Consider the following 21,263-nt stretch of genomic DNA (forward strand, 5'->3'; position numbering starts at 1 on the left):
TTCTGAGCTGTGGCCAGCACCTTTAGAGGGCAGTAATCTCAATAGGAATTGTTTGTTGTCATGTCACCAAAATGACAGCTTGCTGCTAGAGACACCATAAGAATATGGAGTTCAGGCTACATTCTCTTGTCTCCTTCTGTCTCTTTCCTTCATCTCCATAAAGTGGGCATTGGTCTCAGGGACCTGAAATGTTTTTGCTTGAATTTCTCATGTGGCATTTGGGTCAGATGAAGACTGAAGGGAGTACCCTCAAAATGAGAACAACTAAAACTGATACATTCTCAATTACAGAGTCCGCTGTGCTTTCCTGGAAAAGAAGTAAGCACTTACGCTGTGAGACAAGACAATGGTGCAATATTGTACTATTCACATAATATTTAATAATGCTCTAGTACCATTCAATATAAATAAATAACCATTAAAAATTACTTTCTTGACATTCTCTTTCCTTTGTCAACAGTATTTTCTGCAACAGGAAATGTTAGTAATATTCATTGGTTGTTGAATTGGATGAATCTCAGAGAACATGAATATCAGATACTAATATGCTAGTAAAAACCAGGTGCTGGGATGTCTTCTCTTCTTTAAACACTTCAGGCTTGATCTGCAGCCTCCCTCCTTATGGCATTCACTCACTGCATTCACTTTCACCGAAGCCTGTAACTCTGACCGCTGCTCCACCACTGGGCTCTCCCACCCAGCTCTGCTAACAAACAGACATCTTAATTTGTGGCGTCTGTAATTTGCCTGCCCTTAGCTGATACACCTTGGCCAGCAGCGGTCCTTGCTGTCCCTAGGCTGCTCCACAGGCAAAAGTGTATTTGTGATGAACAGGTCCAAATGTCTGCTGGCCTGGAGTATCAGCTGTGTACATCCACGCTGTCCATGCAAGGTCTCGGTCCTGCACAATTTAGTGACTGGTTCTTGATTCCTGGATTCACAGAAACTCTCCTCCGCAGGGCCAGGCTGGGGCAAGAATAGGATGGAATGGGCTGGTGGTGGGAGCAGGCTCTGACCGGCGCTGAACTGACAGTGTAGCACGCGTCACTGGATACGTGGTTTCCAGTGGGAAACCCATGAATAATAATTTTGCTTTCTTATAGGGATGCAGAGAGAACAGCTCTCTAAAAACATGTGTGCGTGGGTATCCTTTGCAATGGGAACAAACCCTTGCTGCAACTACCCACCTTCAGTGACAAAACCCTATGTAGGGCCTGTGCGAGATCAAAGGCCAAGGAATTAATTGCCATATCCCCTCCTGTTCATACAGGCAGAAACCCTACCCATCTCAGAGGAGAAAATGGAGGATCGTAAATCAACTCCTTTATTCCCTCACTCTTGCTTATTCATCAAAACCACAAAAAAGGGGACTTAATCTTGGTTTAATGCTGGACGGAAGCATTGATCCCACCTGCCTGGTGGCAGGGATGGGTCAGCAAAGCCCACTGGAGTGCAAGGCCTGTTACCTCCCGTGGGGGACAGGACACAAAGCTCTGACAAACGGAGAATGAAAAGTGTTTTGTAGACACCGGGCTTCCTTCATGCTATCTAATGCCAGTAAACCAGACCCTTGCTCTGTAAGGACCTTTCTAGGGCCCAGAGAAGACACCGTTTTTGTGGCCCATTCAGTATTTCTTCATGCGGAGATGGCTGGCATGGTGGCCTTGTAGTGCTGGATGTGTTCATCCAAAAAGATCCTGGCCTGGGCCTCACTCAGCGTGGCCTCCATTTCTCTATTTGCTGCCTGTTCTGATCTCTCCTGGCTTCCTCTCTGATAGGAGGCATTTCACCCCCTTTGCCCTCTCCTGTGCTTTAGCCCCCTCCCATAGCAGTGTGCGCAGCTGCTTGTTCCCCATGTGAGGGAACATGGACCAACTCCCTCTCTCAGATACCCTTCGAAGAGCCCCCTTCGGGCAGGCTTCCCGAGATCCCATGGGGACTATCTGCTGAGCGAGGCACTCCTTTGCACATGTTTTTACCTTGCTATGATTGCTCAGGAGCCAGAAACTTAGTGCCACCCACGTTTCTTGCATAAAGAAACTGTAATTCCTTTCACTGTACTCCCCTCCTTGCTGTGTTTCTGATTATTTTGCCAGTTTAAGACACCATTGTAAAGAAACCCCGCGGAGCGCAGAACATACGACATTCATCGGTGAATGCTAAGCTCTATTGTTCTCCTGTGAGAGGCTGGGGCGAGGGGGGGGAAATATTCTTTCTTCATGAACATGTCAGATGATCTAAGCTAAAAACCAAAACTAAACAAGGAATAGGCAGAGAAGAATTCTAGTATAAATAAATCAACAAATAAATAAGTCTCCTGCCAGCCCAGAATTTCTTGGGTGGGGATGATTCAGTTGCTCATAACTTTCCCCCAGCTGTGAAATCCTCAATGTGTTTTGAACGCCTGAAGCCTTGTTTCTCATGGCCTGAGTGAAGATGGTTTTCAACATGTGCTCAGAGGGGTTTCTGGGTCATTCAGGGAATCCTCCTGGAAAAGTCACAGCAACACCACTCCCCACGCACACACATGGTACCAACACTTGTGCTTTTAATCCAGTGCATCCTTCCTTCAGTCCTCATTTGTCACCTCCTCCTTTGTGGGCTGCCTTCCACCTGGCTGTCTTCCTGTTTTATTGAGGGAAAGGGAAACCCTTCCACATGACACGCTCCTCTCTCTTCACAGGGCCGCACATGCTTTTCAAAGTTCAACTGGAAAACCTTGTCACATTTGATAGTTCAGTTATCATCTACATGCTCGAGATACGCTTCTTGATGGTGTATCTCCACATTCCTCAACGTTCTCACAGGAGATGAGAGCAGGCTGAAGGTTCCTCTTCTCTGAGCACTTCTCACCCACCTCCGCCCCAGAGAGGTGTCTTCCTCTCTGGAGGTCTAGGAAACAAGTCTGTGAACATTATTTGAGGCTACCGAAGCACCTGATGGTGCTGCAGGAGGGTTCCGGGCTAGGAACAACGCTTTGAAGTTCACCCATCTTTACCCCTGCTTTCTGGTCTCTGCAGCGAGACACGGAGGCACGGCCTTCGAGGTACAGTACCTGCTGGGTCTCCCTGAGCGGGAGAGGAACTTTACCCAGAGGGCTCTGGGCCTGGGGATCTGGGACGGCATTTCCCAAAACAACCTTAAGTGAAGGCAGTTCAAGTTCTCAGCCAAGGCGTAGGCACCAGATCCCTTCTGAACTCTCAAACCCAAAATGAGACACTTCAGCACAGCTCCCTCCCCAACACCGAAGGCTGATCCATGTAGTTGTCTAAGTGCATCCTTCAGAGGGAGAGCCTCTCTCAGGCTAGCTTTGTTTTAAAGCTGTTTTGAGAGCATACCAGCCTCAGGCCAACAGGTCCACATTTGTGCTTTTGTGACAGCTCCTGTCCTTGAACCACCGCAGCTCACAGCTGCTGTACTGAAGCTCATGTTTCATGATATGCCAGCAAAGACCTTCAGAGGCACCCACACCCATCCTGGATTTCAGCTTCTGTGCTGGCACAGCCAAGAATGGAGATAACATCTAATAAATTTTACCGAATGGTTAAAAACACAGAGCCCGCAGGGGAAGGGAAGGACTCCTCTCCCAGCTGAGGAACGGGAGCCAGTGCATGAAGTCAAGGGTGAAGAGCTGTAGGATGGCAGGGCACCACATCAGCTCTGTCCCTGCTCATTACCACTTTTCGGGCAGTGGGAGCTGATCGGTGTGGCGGCATTCGGGGGTGTTCATCATCCTCCAGCAGCGGAGCAGAGGGCTGAATGGAACAGGCAGGGCACGCAGCTGCTGTGGTTGCTGACAGACTTTGGGAACGATCACTGCCCGCTGCCTCTGTCAAAACAAACACAAGATGAGGTAAGAAGGAGATAGAGCTGTCCATACCACATCCAGTACAACAGGGCAGGAGACGCATTTCCAACAAGGCTGTGCTCTGGTTAAGGTGGACACTGGGCAGGCATCAGCAACCAGGTTCCTCAACCACACTACGCACAGCTTCGGGCCAGGATGCATCTGAAGAGCTGCTTGTTCTATCTGCAGTGCAGAGTCCTAGCTGGGATATTTTATTTATGAATTAGCAAAAGTTTTTGAAGGATTTTTTTCACCAGTAAAATCATTATTTTAACCTCTCTGATTTTTATTTATTTATTTTAAAGAAAGAGCAGGAGGATGAGATCTGAGGATCCTTGTTCAGTCTGTCTGGAAGCTCTGAAATGCAGGTGAGCCTGTTTACAAACATCACAAGGCAGAAGGAGTTCTATGCTAACCTAAGCAAACTCTTCTCCCCGATGCCTGTAAATAAATATTAGCATTAAGAATGGGTAGTTTTTATAACACCAGTCTTGCATGATAGCTTTCAGGGCTTTAAGAAAGAGAAATATGAAGCGAAATTAATTTCCGTCTCCTGCTCTCAGAAGGCATAGCCTGTTTTTCAAGGGGGTTTCAACACAGTTGGCAGGGAGAAGTTCTGTGAGAGCTTTTGGTTGCTCTGTGGCCCCTGTTGCAATACGGTCAATCCCAAGGATTTTCCCCATCCTTTACTTTCCCCTTCCTACTCTGCATGTCCCCACAACGTTTCTCACAGAGCAGGCTTATGGCCATTTTCCACAATATCTCCACAATGAAAGCCTTTTTCCAGTTGAAAATGGGCTCAGAGACCCCCGTTTTGTCCCTCCTGCTCCTCCACTTTGCATGAAGAGGCTGGGGAAGCAGCTGAGGCTCTCACCTCCAGTCCTCAATCCCAGCACATCTCAGATCCTGCCTAGTGGTTCTCAGGGCAGCAAAAAAAGCAGGATTTCTAGTGCAGAAAAGAAAAACTCTTTCCCTTTTTTAAATGTTGAGGTCTTCTTTTTCTTTTTGTTGTCCCTCATGAAAAGCAAAACCCTGATGTGTCCTATTGCTCCCCTTTTGCAGATCTGCTCTGATTTGGCGCACAGAGTTCTTTCCCCCAGGCTCCGCTGGACACAGCTAAGGGTGGTGGGAATGTGGGCAAGGAAGAGAGTGGACTCCATCTGGGATAAAATAACTGCTATTTATGCAGCATCCATTGACGCCCAATCTTCACAGTTCACATGATCAGCAGGTCCCTTTTACACTGTGTCTGTGGCAATCTCACAAATAGGCACATGTGCCAATTAGCCATGCAAGTGGTCCAACCAGAGATTAACAGACCACCAAATCCCGCACCAAGCAATGGCTGCCTGGCTCACGTCTGCAGGCACTGAAGGGGAAAGAAGCCTCTAGGAGGTCTGGGACTTGACTGGCTTGATCTGATCCTCAATGAGGACTAATTGCCAGGAGGGAAAGACAGAAATATTCTCCCTATTGTGTCTAAGAACAGAACATCCTCAGGGGAGCAATTTTACCTCTTTTTTTTCTCAGCGGTGGCTTACTAGATCATGTCTGTCAAGGTCCTGAAGCTCAGCAGCCTTGATAGTAAGGACCTCTGAAACACCATAACTGTCAGCAGAGATCTCAATTTAAAGATTTAAGAGGGGAGAATCTAATGATTTTGCTCGATTGCCCAGTCAAGCAATTTACCTTGCAGGTGTCTCCTGGAGTGGATGCCACCTGCCCACTTTGCAGGTCAGAGCAGCTGCCCCGCATGGCAGATGGTGGTGCAGAAGGGATTGCGGTCAAATTCTCTGCTAATGCAAGTGGAAAGCTCCTTCAAAATCTATGGAGCTGGCCCAGTCGAGACTCTGGCTTGAGAGCACCCTGAGAGAATGACTCTGGGTAAGGGTGCAAGTCCTCCTGGTGAATGGGTGGCAGCGTCTTGATCTCTCAGACTGGTCGTTGCTTCCCTTTCTTGCAACACATGACCTACCGGGAGCTATTCCCATGAGAATCCATAGCAGGTGTGTGGCATTTCTCATGAAGGATGGCTGAGTGTTTGGCCAGGAAGAGAGAGTGAGGACAAAAGCGCCGATATGTAAATGGCACATTTATGAAAACATTACATTCCACACACTGCATCCGTAGTGGAGCAGTCAACCCCTCCTCTAACAAGTAGGAAAAGGCAGGCCTAATCTGTTGGAGTTTTTATAAGCCTGCCCATCCTTTACAAAGTAAGTGGTAACTGGATTCTGAGTTAACTGGATTCTGAGTCCTTATGAGCTGAGTTCGGGCAATCGTAGCTTTAGCCTACTGCAGATGCAGCAGGGGTGGGTGCGTAAAAGGAGCTTGTTACTGCTAGCAGATTTCACAGAAGCACGGGTTAAAAGAGGTGCTGCTGCCTAAGCATGGGTGTTTAGCATCATTTATGGGTTGCTAGGATATCTGAGATATTAATGAAAAGCTGGCAGATACAGTACGCAGTTTGTGCACTACAGGAGGGCCAGGTAGGCTACCCCCGGGTCCCTGTGGTGGCACCAGGTGTCTATGTTTGGGCAACAGACTCCTGTCCCTCACATCTGCTGCTAGGTGTGCAGGGGCTGGGATTGCTTGGCACTTTGTACGGCTGTCACTCAGAGACGATGAGATGATGTGCAAATGCTGTATGCTGCTACCAGTAATGCACACAGCAGATCAGTGCAGAAGTTGAAATGCTCATGACTGCCTGTATAAAAGCTGCCAGTTTTATTTCCACTGGTAGAGCTGAGTTGTATATTGGGGTCAGGACTGAAAGCAGCCCTGGAATATCTTCCAAAGTAGGAATTAATCATTCAGCATCCTGTATCCTGCCACAGATATGAGTCATTCCAGAAAAAGCTGGGTACTCCCAAATTGGGTACCTTTACTCTTTTGGGATTTTTGGGCTAGGTATCTGCCAAGGGCAAACAATGGGATCAGAGGGCATGGCAGCTGGCAGAGGAGGTCATAGCTCCTCTGAAGCCTGTTCTTCATCAATCTCTACTTCTAAGAACGTCTCACTGATCTCTGATACATTCCTGCCCCCACCTGTGGTGGTTGCCATAATCCCCCATCCTGCTGCTGAACCTGGCTCTGTGGACCACAAAGGCACTCCTAGTGCCTTCAGTACTTCTCCTCAGCAGCAGATGTATTCCTAGCTCTGCTAATGTTGGTACTGAGCCCCTCAAACTGCGAGAGTCTCTGTAGGTTGCTCTTTGCTGGTTCCTTTGCTGGTTTGAGGTCGTCTAAGTGTCCCATCGGCTTTTCCCTGCTGCGCCCACACTGCAGTTTATGCAGGATAAAAGCTGAAGGTGGATGCATGATGCGCTTCAGAAGTGACAGGGCTGCTGGGTAAAAGCTCGTCTGCAGGAGTGTGATCTCTTTCAACACACCGTAGGACAACTTCCACCATTAAAGAGAGTTTGGAGCTGGCAGAAATTGGGGAACAAGGAATTTGGCTTGTCATTATTACTGAGTGAAACCACAGGATTCTTCTGCCACTTTTCTCTCTGTCTCTGTGCGGGCAAAGCTTCCGTGCAGACTGCAAGGAGGCTTGAATGAGTATGAAATGCAGGCTGTAAGTGGGTAAAGATGAGGATCTACTTCTTGTGCAAAGGGTGGTATGGTAAGGGAGTTACTGGAACAATCATATATGCAGTCTTTGAGGCAATAATAGCATCAATAGGGAATCAGGTACAGATTATTTGCCTTGCCCAAACCAGTAAAGACAAGAGTACTCACGCCCTGGAGGTGACTCTGTGCTTACACCTCTACTCTGGGGTCTGTAAATCCGCGCTTGCCTTCGTTAACCAGAGTGGGCCTCTCAGTTCTTGTGTGCCAGACCAACACCTAGAGGGAATCACAAAGAGTTCAGGGGCTCTGGATGCCATGGAAACACTGAGAGCAGCGCATCCTTCAGGGGGAAACCTCAGCAACCCGGGGCTTGCAGCTGTTTGAAGCATGTGATTCGAAGGGGTTGAACCTGGGAGACGCTTCACAGGACCATGAAACAGTGACAAGGAGGAGGGATCATTCTGGACCGAAGCCCCAGGCTCAACCCTCTGCCGGTTCTCCTGGATTTTGGAGAAGCACACTGTGCAAATTTTATGGCTGAGGCTCTTTATTAACACAGTTACAGTGCATAGCACTAGCCGTTCCTCAGTGTTCTCTGAGCTTCCCATCTCTGATGCACTTGCCAGGCTCTGCCCGTCTGTCCCAGTACTGTTCGGCACCGACATGCACCAGCACAGGGCAGGCACAGTGGAAAGTGGAGGAACATGGCAGGAGACTGCAAAAGCAGCCAGGACCCAGTAAGGAGAATGCATCTCCAAGGTCTTTTGTACTTACTCACCTTTGTGCAGTTGGCTGCTTTGGGCTCCAGGCCATCCATAGTCACTAGATCCTTCAGCAGACTGGTTTCCTGGTAGCCTCCTTTAACTCCCTCCAGCTTGAAACTGGCCTGAGGCTTCTCCAAAATCAGCTTGATGCTGATAGCAAATCCAGCCATGTCAATAGCAAAGGGCCGGTTAGGGTCAAAGACGGTTTTCCAGCCCACCACCTTCCCTGCTGGGCTCACTTTTGGGGATTCATATCGCAGTCCCCCAACAAAAGCCACCGGCCAGACTGACACCCTCCTTGTGTAGCGCATCTGTGTGCCAGAAAGAAACGGTGCTGTGAAAATTCAACCCCGCGAGGTTTGTCCCAGCCCATTAGTGTACCCATCCTCTGCTTTCATTGGCACCTGTCCTCCCCCGTTGACTTCCCACACAATCGCACAGCTCTCGGCAGCACAAGCTCTTGTTCACCTGTGCTGTTCCTTGAAGAGCTACAGCTTGCAAAGCTGCAAGGGTGTTTCAGCACGTCCTCTGAACACCAAACTCACTGCTTTTCTGTGCCCACGTTCAGTCCCTCAGAAGAAGGAAAATCTTCGGCTTTCTGATCTCATCTGAACTTTTATCATTTTTTGTAAAATTTTCTCAGTAAATGCCAAACACAACTTCTGCAAGGCCTCTAGCTCCGTATTATCAACTCCACTCACTCCAACTTCACCCTCATGCAAGTAATCTCCCTCCCTGACTGATGCATCTTTGTCCTCATTTATTGCAAATTCCCACTACCGTTGTTCTTCCGTCCATGGCTACTGCCTAAAAGAGCACTGTTTTATTGAAACTGTCAGAAAGGACCTGGAAAGAAATAAGAAAGGATGAGCTTAACAGAGACCTAAACAATTCTGAAAACTGGAAATGTGTTCTGATGCGTAACTCTGTATTTCAAGTGGTGTAGTACAGTTTGGCTTAAATTGGTGACAAGGGAGTTTACTGAATAATCATTTTTTGCAAATTTACAATAGACTTGGCATCTCACAAAAGCCAGGTTTCCAGCAGAGGTCTGGGCAAGCTTCTGTGATCCCAGGGGCACAGCCCTGTTGTGGTGGCTGGAACTCGGAGTACAGAAGGGCAGCCAAGAGAAAAGGTGAACTAGAAAGTCAGTCAACTTTTCTAATATTCCCTACCCATCACACCTCTGCAACAGTGCAGATCTATGCTTACCCGAAGTTTGTCTTCAGTGCTTGTTTAAATCAGGTCAGCTCTCCCTGAGGAGAGGTACAAATTCCAGACTATATATCCTCTGGTCCCTGGCAAAAGGGGCTCCAGCTGGTGCAATGTTGTGTGAGTGGCAGTTTGCATCTGCAGCCTACACCATGATGGCTGTGAGCGTGTCTTGTGAGCATGGCTACTGGGTTTGCATAACCGTGGGTTTGCATCTGCCCTATAGTCAGCTCCCACTGAGTGCAAGGCGGGCAAGGAGATCTCTAGGCAGCATGCTAGAGCCCTTGCCTCCCAGCTCGTGCTAAATGTCCACATGCTAGTCCTATCTTAGAGGTCTTTGCAAGTGCATCTGGCCTTAAGAGGCATTACGGCTGTATCCTGCTTTTCTGTCCCATGTAATTTTGCGGCTCTTACCTCTTCAAAGAGCTCCAGGCTGTAGGTGTTATCATCATCAGCAAAATACACTACCCCTTCTGGTGGTGCTGTGTTGCTGAAGCTGTCCCTCAGCCAATGCAGCCCCAGGTTCCTCTGTAGTGTCCCCCTTGGGGTGTGGGATGGGATCCAGGACAGTCCCAGCTTCAAACTCTTGGGTGTCTCCACATTGAGGTGGGTGAAGTTGAGCCCTGCCTTCTCCAGCAGGTTGGATACCAGGTTGGTCCTCCGGGGCGAGTCCTCCACCACCACCCAGTGCAGGTTCTGTACGTGTAGGAAGGTGTTGGCCAGACGGGTCAGCTCAGCTTTTTGGACTGGCCGGGTGTAGGTAGGGGTGATAACAAAGATGGTTGGCAGGGTGTCTGACCATGGGGGAGGCCTGGAATACACATAATTCTGGATGACTTTAGGCGTTGCCCCTATGCTTTGCTGCTGCCGAATGCATGATGGGAGGCCTTCTTCTCTCAGTGCAGATGTACCATTGAGAAGAACTTTAGAGGTCACGTTCTCATCTGTCTCTTCTGGGACAAAAGGAAGGAAGGAAGAAGAAGAAGAAGATACATGTTAGAGAACTAATCACTGCCAGGCTGCCTCCTCTCCAGGGAGTGTCTGGGGACACATCTATCTGGAGCTGGTGCTCAGCACATCAGCATCCTCTCCCCAAAGCCAGCCTAAGGTGCATGTTTAAAGCCCTCCTAAGAACAGTTTGTGTGCTTGCTGTAGGCAAACCCCGAGGAGGCCTTCAGGCCAGTTTGTCTTTGTTTAACCCATCCCATGAGAGAGCATCTCCTACCAAGGGTTCGCACCAGCAGTCGTCACAACCACCAGCACACTGACACCAGAACTCTTGCACTTACTTCTCAACAGGCTGAGGTAGCGGGTAGTTGGGTACTGGTGCCACAAGGTTAGGAGAAGAGCCCATGGCAAGGCGATCAGGAGCGTGGTAAGAAGGTTACGTCTCCTCAGCATGCTGCAGAGAGCTTCCAATGCCCAGGCATCTCTCTACCTTTCAGAGCGGAAAAAAGAGTAAGGCCTCCAAATTATCAGTCACCGCAAACATTAGGACAGTAATCCTAGAGGCCAAACTAATAGGCTGAGTTTGTCTTGCTTGGAGGGAGGCATGATAAATGTTGGGCACCAAACCAGCAAAGTGTTTCTCTAAGTATAAGTTTACGAGGAGCCCCATTAACGTTGCAGGCCTGAACCATTATCCAGTTGCCCTGGCCAATTCCTGTGCTATTGAATAGCAGCTTTTATCTATTTATGTTGCTATAAAGAACTGCGCCATGATGAACCCACTATCCTTGACTTGGGGTCATTCATGTTGCTGATTCTGAAGCCAGAGAGGACTGTTACTTGCCCCCTCTCTGGGGCTGGTATTTATTGCTGAGCTTTGTAGCGATCATTTAATTTGCTTCTTTTTGTACAATTTTTTAAAACTCTGTGCGAGATTCGTGTTCCTGCTTATGCAAGTGGACAAAACAGAAAATGTCATGGATCCTCAAGATAGCCAGCATCTCTTTCATTCCTGCAGTTTTAATTCCATCCTGCTTATGCAGGTGCATTGAAGCAATCAATGATTGCATGCCTACTAAGTTTTCCACGAAATCCCTGCCACAGTCATTCCACGCTGCTGGTGATGCCTGCTGAAAGTTTAATTATTCCACATCCCTTTCTACTCCTGGCTTGCAGTGTTTGGCCACTGCAGCATTTAGTTTAAATCACAGACTTCAGAAGACTTTAATTTCTTTCTTAGCATTTCTATAATGTACGTGATTGTGAGAACTGAGAATTGCAACACTTAATGTTTAGTTTTGAAACTCCTTCTATAAGGTGAGAGGAACTAAAAGAAAATAAAGAAAAATAAAGGGAAAAAGTATCAGGAATAATCAATAACAGGGGGTGGCTTATTTACAGATGGTCGAAGCTACAGTAGTCCTGTGCTTGATTTTTTGTAATTGTTGAGCACCTTCAGCTCCCACTAGTTAATATGAATAACGAGCAATCAGTCTGTCTGGAAATCAGATCCTTGTCTTCTCAAGGTAGCCATGCCTTCAACAAAGTAGCCAACAGTAATGATCAGTTTGGAAAATACAGACCAAAGTATTTGGACATCTATTGCAGACCGCTTGTCCAGGGACATAACTCAGCCCTGTGTAAAGCCATGGTGTGATGGCTTTCCTGACTCACCTGTTTGAGAGACCCTTAACAGCTTGTGCGCAGTAACTCATATGAGCATGACATCCCAGAGACAACTTCTGGAAGTCCAACATCAAATGGGCTTGTCTAGTGCATGTGCTGCCTTCGGTGTGGCTCCGGCAGACTGTCAGTCAGGAACATTTTCCTCCAGCTTCTACCTTCTGCTTTGGTCCCTCTCTGGGTACAAAGTCTCCTGATAGTGTTATTACACACCAGCAACAAAAGCAGTGCTCCAGAGAGAGATATCCACTTCTGCTGCTGCAGAACAGCAGCCCACAGAAACACTGAATGGTACCAAGCAAAGTTTCTTGTTACCATCTGAGGACTTTCTGCTATCACTCCAAGCAGGTTGCCTGATACCTGATAGCTGGATTTTATCCCCCTCTCCCTTCTGGTAACATCTGTAATCTGTTTCCTCTGGGATTACCCTTCTGATGCCAAATATTTCTGCTGGTGGACTTCCTTGCTACCACAGCGATGCTCGCTAGGAGGCTAAAAAGAGCATAAAACTTTCATAAGCCTCCTGCAGAGAGATTTCTGTTGGGAAACTACAGTCACACATCCCGGAAACTGGAGAACTGCTGAACGGCACAGCCCCACCGGGCTCTCTTGCTCTCCTAGGCTGAAAGCAATTTGAGGAAAGAGGATGATGGCATCACCCTGATACAGAGGATGGAAAGAAGGTTCAAACTGGTTGGCTCTACATTCCTACACTGCCAGGGATTTCCTAGATGTACTGAAGGCCATTCCTCTAAAACAAAGGTCCTCAAAGGGACATAGGCACGTTGAGCGCAAAGGAAGCTCCTTGCCCCAGATTTGGGTCCGACAGCTCCTCACCTGTGCAAAGGGGAAGAATTGCCCTGCTTCAGCCTTAAAGAATCATGTGAGAAGAAACATGACCACCGGTCCGAACGGGCTCTGCTTTGCAGTGACAGCAGCCACATGGTACTCCTGGAAGGTGTCAGGGGATGCTATGCTAAATTAATCCTCTGGGAGCTTCTTGGGAGCTGCCTTTAATTTTTTCCCTTGACATTTTACCTTGGTCTCCTGACAAAACAAGGATTATGCGATCACAGGGCTCCTCAGTGCCCTACTCTCAATAACTATCAAACCCATATCAGCAAAATCTGACTGAAGGCTAGCATGTCTCAGCAAGTCTTCTGGCAGGCAAGTAGATACTCACGAGCCCTATTAAGGAAATTGCTGCAACATGAGCTCATTCTGTGCTAGACACTAAAAGTACCATGCTGGAGCAGTCCCTCTAGGGAACCTATCTCCATTGCTCCCCAAACCGACCATTTGTGGTTGTAATCTCTAATGCTTCTAGCCCCCTTACTCAAGGAACACCATGGTGGCCATTCATCTACTTTCAAGCAATGGAAAGATGGATGAAGAAGTGGGCCAAGGAACTTGTGTGGCCTGGGGCACATGGCATTCTTTTGGTGATGCCAGCAGGAGCCTTGTACAGCAAACATGCTGGCTCTGCATAACTTCATTGCTTTCTGATGGCCGGGTCCAGGGCAGGTACAAGAATCTTCTTCAAGTTTTAGTGCCAAAAGCATAGGTGTTTCGTAAGCCAGAGATCTTGGCTAGACACAGGGCAGGATGGTGTTACCCACAGCGGGGGCTGCTTTCCCGCCAGGAAATCCTTTCCCTTACCAGTGTAGAAACACAGAGCAAAGCTTCCCATCACCTGGGGCCACAAGAACAGAAAAAGCCACCAAAGAAATCCAAGGAGGGCTCCGTGCTGACTTGTAGTGGCAGCAGACACTAGGTCCACCTAGGCCCAGGCTTGGGATCATCACAGCTTCTTGCTTCCTCTCGTATGCTTGCAACTACTAGCACTAGAGCCAGGCAGCCAGTGTTTTTTTCCCTTTAATAAAAGCCCTTAATTACACAGGCACAGTTTCTATGCAGCGGGCCTGCCACTGCTGCAAACTCGGGTCGCTTCTGGAGGAAAGGAGAAGAGGAGGCGGCGGTTGCAGCTGTGTTACCAAGAGAGCACGCAGGAGAGCGGACCAGAGTTAGAAGAGCTTTAACAAATTCCCTTTCTAGTTCTTTCTCCTCCTCCTCCTCACAGCCAGCCCTGTTCGTGCTTCCCAAACACCGCTAACAAGCAGAGATGCTGTCTGTGTGTGCAACTCCCCTGGTGCTCCTTGCTTATTTATTTCTACATGCACCCTCTCTCTATTGCTTTGCCAAAGCATGCAATGCTGAATGAGTTAAACTCTCCATAAAGCACCAGGTCACTTTTGAACCTTACAGAGATGTCTGACTTTTACCCCATTTTCAGAATGGAATACTTTATTTTCTCTTTAAAACCTTACCTTCTCTCTCCCACTGCCGCCCCCTGCATCCGTCATGCTCGTGCTCTTCTCTGTTCCTTTACATCTTTCACCTGCCTTTTCTCAGTCCTCAAGACGCTCTCTTCTTCCCTGTTTCCAGGATTAGAGGAATCCCCTGGCCTACTAATAATTTTAGCATTCATCTTCTCTCCTTCCCCACACAAAGGCCCTTTGCATTTTCTTAATGTGCACCCCGCATGGAATACTTGCCACAAAGTGGTCCATTAAAGCATCAGACCATCCTTTTGAAAACACAGCATCAAAACCCAGTCACGTGTCAGTGCCTCTGGGTAGCCTGATGATGGCCCCAGTGGGGCTTATGGAGGTTTACTGCACATAGTTTTACCTACTTTTTATAATTAAAAACAAAGTCCCCTAAGTGGCTCAGATTAATTGCATGCCTGGCTGGCAGGCATTGCTGTGTGTATTCTTGGCACAACCAGCTACCTTCCTTCTGCCTTTAAACCCATTCAGAGCAGATCCTATTAAATGAGATTCAAGATCAGAAGAAAATTTTGTGATCATCTAAACCCACCTCCAGCGATCATCCCGTAATTCCTGGGTTTAAACTGTAGAGGGCAGGGACTGTCTCTTAATGTGCTTGTACAGTCCCGCACTGATCCCAACAGGAGCCTTTGGATGCGATTGCAATACAAATATTATTGATTGTACTCTTTTGCTGGCTCTTCTCCTCCCTTGCTGTTTCCCCTGTCCTGCCTATTCCCCTTTGTCTTCCCTTTTCTTTTTTTCCTAGTGTCTCCTGCAGCCCCTGTTTGTGTTACACACCCTTAACAACATTAGCTGGATGTTTGATGGATGCCTTCAATATGCTGCCTGTAGCCTTCTTGAGCTGTTTTCCAATTACACATCCCTCTCCTTAATTTCATCCATCAATCTTCTGTTCTCCGTTAAAAAATAAACAAACACACACAAACAGAGCACAAAGCTGAGTATGATAGGGACAAAATGTTTCTCGTACTACTCTCACTTCATGCTGCTTTGTCAGACTTCTCAATTCCCGGGACACAACAGCATCCCATCTCCGTTTAAGCTCGTGTGCTGCTGCAGAGAGCATTAATCTGAAAGGATTCAGGAGAAGAGAACGAGAGAAGCACACAGGGGGCAGAGCCCAGCCCCATCCTGGATGCCCCAAACTGATGGTGAAGAGAAGCAAGATCTGGCTGAGGCTCAGAGCATCTCGTATGACCGATCCCTTCATCTGCTGTTGACTAATTACCAACACAGGGTACAATTTGCTACAGGCAAGGCAGCTCAGATGTTGGGAGAGGGATAAGGATTCCCAGGCTGGAGAACAACCCAGGCAGCCTCCCTCTTCAGATACAACTTTAAGAGGTTGTGACTTTCTCCCTGAGTTGCAGAGTAGTTTGAAAGGACACCTTGGGTGAATGGTAGAGAAAGGTGAAAGTTAGGGAGAGGCCCAGCAGACCGGGGTTTAGAGGGCTGACGTGTGAGTTCAGATGCCTGCGATTTTCCTATAGGCCTGTCGAAAAGCTGCTCAATTTACGTCCTTTTTGATAACTCAGAAACAGTCAGGATCACATGGGCTTTAGCAGTTCTCTTGTGAGGTTTCAGTTCTGCCCACCACCTGCCTGATTCAGCGTGAGAACCACACCTTTCCAAAAGTTTGCTCTGCAAGAGAGGTGATTTTGCAGCCTCTGGTTCAGGGCAGCCAGCCTGTCCGAGCCAGGCTTACAAGACCCTGAATGTTGGAGCAACCCCAGCCCCAGGACTGTATGTCTGTAGTCTGAGACACAGACTCTAAAGATCATTTATCTTCCCAGAGGGACAAATTTCACAGTTCAAACTGTCTCCCGGGAACATCCCGCCACCCACTGTAGAGACTTTTCTAGGCAAGCACCCAAAGCAAACTAGTTTCAGCTAATGGAGACAAAAGCTTCAAGAAATGGCCCCTAATCTTGGTTTGTACCCTGTTTGCAAGCCTACCATTCTGCGTGTACCCGGGAGGAGAGAGGTGCGGAGAGGGGAGGAGAGAGGGGTGTGAGGAGCAGAACTGGAGCAGAGCTGCCAGCAGGTTCAGACGACTCTTAATTTCACGCACCAAAACTGTCAGCAGGGTTTTTGGTTTGTTTTGCCTGCGTTTTGCTGCCTCTCTCCCCTAGCCACCTTGAGGAAGTCCATGCAGATTTCATGAGTTCCCTAACTCCCGGTGTGGGAGATGTGATGCTGAAGGCAGAGCAGGGAGCTTTCAATTATTGATGAGAGCGACCTCTCTTTAAACAAGGAATGCATAATTCATGGCAGCGCCGGTATTTGTGGTGATCAGCAACGGCTCTGTCTCTGCTTTGCTGAAATCCAGAGGAAGCCGCTGTCCCCTCTCCCCACATTCCCCCGGGCCCATCAGAGCCTTCAGCCGAAACTCCAGTACTGTTTAAAACTGAGACACGCCGAGATGCCGCAGCGCTTCCCCTCACCAGGCAGTCTCCTGCCTGTTCGAGATGTGCACAATAAAGTGGGAGGACAGATGCAAGGAACCACAGAAGTGGGTGGAACGGGTTACTGTGCTGGGATAAGCAGGGGTAATTACTGTGCAAACACAGCCACAACAGGACGTTTCTCGGCAGCGGAACTCCTCTGACCCCGAGACAGGTCTGCAGGAACGGCGTGGATGTAGGACAGAAAGGACAGGCTAGATCTGAAGGACAGTGCCTGAGGGTTCACATCCAGCTGCATTCCTTGTGGGGGTGGGAAGCAGAAGGGGAAAAGGGAGATTTGGTTTTCTGCTCAATAAGCAGCAATTTCTCCCCTAAACTCTGATGGAACTGGGTGCCTGAAAAGCAGAGGAGAAAAAAAAAATAGGACGAGGTTTTTTTTCTAGGAAGGTAAATATTAATGATGGAACAGGGAAGGGAAAAGCTCTTTCCTCAACCCAGAACTGGGATCTTGACCTCCCAGTAGCAGAGGCAATGCAGGCCACTGTGGTCCTCTCTGGAGGTGGAAGGGTGCTCTTCTGCTGGGTATTTTAATTGTCCCTCTGCTGAAGACCTCCTGAATGGCTCCAGGCAAGTGACGCCCACCAGCCATCTGAATGAGATGGGTATCTCCCTGCCACTTGTGGGAACAGAGGCTGGGGCAAAATTGAGTGAGCCCCCTGGAGAAACAAAACCCAGAGAACTACAAATAATAAAACAATATGGGGAAGGACGGCCAGGTCCTTCCCCAAGGCAGGAAGAGTGGAGCTACCAGCAGCTGTGGGGTTTCAAGGTTCAGCCCCATCCACACTTTGTCACTCGGTGCGCGGGCTCCTGCGGACACAACTTCCCTGGGAAGTGAGTCACTCCCAGTGAAACAGCCGCCCTTCCCAAGCCCCCACGCTTCTTCCTCAGATGTAAAGAAAGGCTTCATCCTCTCCCTGCCAGCTCCAATCCCTTTGCCATATGGGACTGCAGTTACTTCAGCTCAGAAACCAGGCTTGTCCTTGGGGAATGCGCCGTGCATCCCCCCACGTCCCTCCACCGCCCGCATGAACCCAAGTCAAGCATCTTCCTCCAACCTTCGTCCGTAAACAGCTCGGCACGGCGCCTTTCCCGAGAGCATCCTTATCCCAGGCGTGTGGCTCGTGCCTGAGCAGCTCGGAGCGGGGGAGGGGGATGCTTTATACAGGGCTTTGTTCCCCAGTTAAAAAAAGGCAAAAAAAAAGGCAAAAAAACCCCAACAGAAAACAAAAAAAAACGTTGACGAAGCTAATTAAATCTGCTGGCTAGGTCCCGCGGGAGCCAATACTTTTGAGACAGCGCGTGGCTCAGCCTGCTATCCCCAGGTAGATCAAGGGTATCCAGGCACTATCTGGGCTATCAGCAGGAACATAGATAACCCAGTTCAGATATAGACTAGACCTTGAACTTGGCTGCAAAGCCCAGCTATGCAGGAAGCCTTCCGGAGCCTGCAAAAGGAGGTCTAAACCAGGCTATTTTTAGTCAGCCCAGACCCAAACGTCCTTCGTGATCGACCCATGCGACCTGTCACCGCCCTCCTGATCCCCTGAGGTTTGGCGAGGGTGGGCTGTGACTCAGAGGGACACAGCCCTCCGCCCCGTCCCAATTTCTCTGCATCTGCACTGCAGAGCCATAATCCAGGGGTGCCAGAAATACCCAGAAGAAGATTGGCAGCTCAGGCCCAAACAGAAGCAGGAGGTACCAGATGTCTCCTGAGAAAGCCAGCTCTCTCCTGAGAGACCTCTCCGCTTGGAATTATCCTCTCTTGAAAGGGAAGTCGGGGGCTTATTCAAACGTCGACTTCTCTCCCCTGCTGCCGAGCTCTGGCAGAACCGAGGTCCTTTTTAGGTGCTGATGACTATTACAGAATAATCATTCCAAACATATCAGCGTGAATCAGCCCAATATCTGCATTATCCAAAAAAAAAAAAGCTTTCTTTTTTTCCGAGGAGGCAAAATAATTCTAAGGAAGCAAAAACAATACCGGATTGTTCCAAAGTATCTGTACATTTCATCCAGAGCTTTCCCTACTGAGTTAACAGCTGATGCCTGTTCAGCGGGAGTGGGAGCTGTCATTTTGCAGGTTTCTTACAAAAGCAGAAAGGAAAAACCCATAGTATTTGCTTCCAGAACATTTTCAAAGATGGAGAGGAATTACTTTTTCAGAGAAAAAGGCATTAGGCATTATTTGATGGATAATTACACTTCACAGGTGCTTGTTTAGGGGGAAAAAAAAAAAATCACGTTGATCACAAGCTCCTTGTAAAGATATGGGGCCCAAAGGCCAATTCTGTTCCTCTGGTAGCAGCCAGGATGCAGAGACAGGCTTTGATCTTAGCTATGTGTCAATATGACATCAAATGCAGACCTCCAGAGGAACATACTATCACTAATGCACACTCTCGATTGATTTAGACAGCTTGTTTTCCTCCTGCTTTCAAAGGCAATGTCGAAATGCTCTTCCCTGCTGGACTTCCCAGTTACTCCTAGGGAGGGCAAAAGAAACCGAAGGAGAAGCTGCTCTGGCTGAAATCACACTGCAAATGAGTGGAACAGCAATTATGCCATTTAAAACACAGACATAGCTAAAGATGTCTACTGCCTTCCCAAAACCCATGGAAATACTGCCATTTTAATGGTTACACGTGTGTGCTGGCTCCCTGAAGAATCAGTCCAGACCCGTTATTGCAGGGAAACAACTGTGGGGAGAGGATGTGTGCGGTGTATGGACAACAGTCCCCCAGAGATTTTATTTGGGAATGCTGGCTGAATTACGTGATCAATAGAAACATCATGCAAACAGAAAATTTGGGCAGAATGTTTTCGTGAGTGGCTGCTCCATAGATTAACACAGAGCGGACACCAGCCGGCACTGATGAGTTGCCACCACATCATGCAGGCGTTGGTTAAGTGAGAAGCGGAAAGAGGAGAAACACCACTTTGGTCTCCTTAAGTTGCAGCTCTCTCAGCTGTGTGAAACGCGCTCGCTCTATAACTAGTTGAGACGGTCCAAAATACTAATTCTGATTTCTTCCTCCGAATAAATCATCAGCACTCATTAGATTCGCCACTTGCTGTGTGGCATCCAAGTGTCATGCAGACTCTTGTAAAAACAAACGTAGAATGGAGAAATAAAGTGGCACCTAGAGAATTGTCTTTTGCAATAGATATACGTTACGGTCCGCTGCTCGATTTGTACCTTAAATGCCACAACTGATCCTACAGCTTGGGCTTGCTTAAAAGAAACGCCAGAATGAAAATTAGAAAGTCAGAAGACTACAGTGTTTATTCTCCTGCTCTCTGCATGTGAAATGAAAGGGGAAGAAGAGAGCGAAGGCAAGAAGGGCCAGGAAGGTGATGGCCAGCATCCTGTGGAGGCTGTCCTGCTGTCCTTCCCTGTCCTAACAGGGAAGATGTTAACTCCGGACGACAGGCAGCCCACATCCAAATTAGGTGCCAGGGCATCTGAGATCTGAGATCAAGTGGGATTCCCACCTTCAGGGAATGCCAGGGGAGCAGTCAGCACAATACGCGAAATATCTAACTTAGGCACTGGCAGAAGATAACGCTACATCATGACAAAAAGAAGTTTTTCTTTCTAGAAAAAGCAAGCAGTGGATGCATTTTGGCAAACTGATGATGGAGCTGAGGAGCAGCAAAAGCCACATGCCCCTTTCTGACAACAATCCAGTCCTACTGGAAAGAAAAGGTGTAGGTTTTGGCTTCTGTTTTTCCAAGTCTTGCACTGTTAAAATGGAAGAGCCTTTTCTGTTGGGAAGGTAAGGAAGGCTGCGAGGAAATTGAGGGCAGACGAGCTCACAGCACGAGAAACAAACTCTGCTCTCTCTTTTCAAGTGCATGGGACTTGCTTGTATAGGGACTGCACTCTGCTTTGCTCCTTCATGGCAAATGAAAGTAACCTGGGCTGAAAGTGGTCTTTGCACGTCGTGTCTAATAAACCTTTGTAGGAATGTGTCTGAGAGAAAATGGTCACGTGAGCCAGCCTCCCTACTATGAGAGATTAGATTAAGAGCAAAACAGGTGGTAGAAGATGGAATCAGTACATGGGAAAAACGGGAACTGAGAAGGTAGAAAACATGTTGTGCTAATGACTAAGCAATTTACTATGTGAATTCTTGTAACCAACCTGATCTGTGAATGAACTGCATGGACAGCGCGTGAACAGAGACTGTAAGCCAATCATATAGCTGCCGCTAGCGCGTGCTCTTATTGCCTGTCTATATATACTCTGTGAAAACTTGAATAAAGGGAGAACGATCATACTCATATTGAGACTCCATCGTTACTCCAGGTCCGTCTCCCACTCCAACAAACCTTCTCTTGGGAGGGAGGTCAGCCTATGCTGCATTGTACTCCTGGGCTTATCTGTGAAGTTGGGTGCTTCAGGCTGCTCCTG

At 48.2% G+C, this 21,263-nt stretch overlaps 1 protein-coding gene across 3 annotated transcripts in view; it reads right to left on the reverse strand.

Annotated features, from left to right (window-relative positions):
* Window positions 1-357: 357 nt before the first annotated feature.
* LOC141746197 (galactosylgalactosylxylosylprotein 3-beta-glucuronosyltransferase 1-like) overlaps window positions 358-21,263 on the reverse strand; it is a 30,841-nt gene continuing 9,935 nt past the window's right edge. Inside the window, exons 2-6 of one of the 3 annotated variants that reach the window (XM_074594238.1) lie at window positions 10,686-10,834; window positions 9,811-10,349; window positions 8,199-8,495; window positions 7,589-7,696; window positions 358-3,829 (exon numbers count right to left, since the gene is read on the reverse strand). In XM_074594238.1, the coding sequence (XP_074450339.1) occupies window positions 7,610-7,696; window positions 8,199-8,495; window positions 9,811-10,349; window positions 10,686-10,797 (1,035 nt within the window). In that variant the 5' untranslated portion in view covers window positions 10,798-10,834 and the 3' untranslated portion in view covers window positions 358-3,829; window positions 7,589-7,609. The remainder of the gene's footprint in view (window positions 3,830-7,588; window positions 7,697-8,198; window positions 8,496-9,810; window positions 10,350-10,685; window positions 10,835-21,263) is intronic. The other 2 variants (XM_074594247.1, XM_074594255.1) reach the window with 2 other exon arrangements.

The sequence above is a fragment of the Larus michahellis genome, chromosome 1 (assembly GCF_964199755.1).
Source record: "Larus michahellis chromosome 1, bLarMic1.1, whole genome shotgun sequence".
NCBI lineage: Eukaryota > Metazoa > Chordata > Aves > Charadriiformes > Laridae > Larus > Larus michahellis.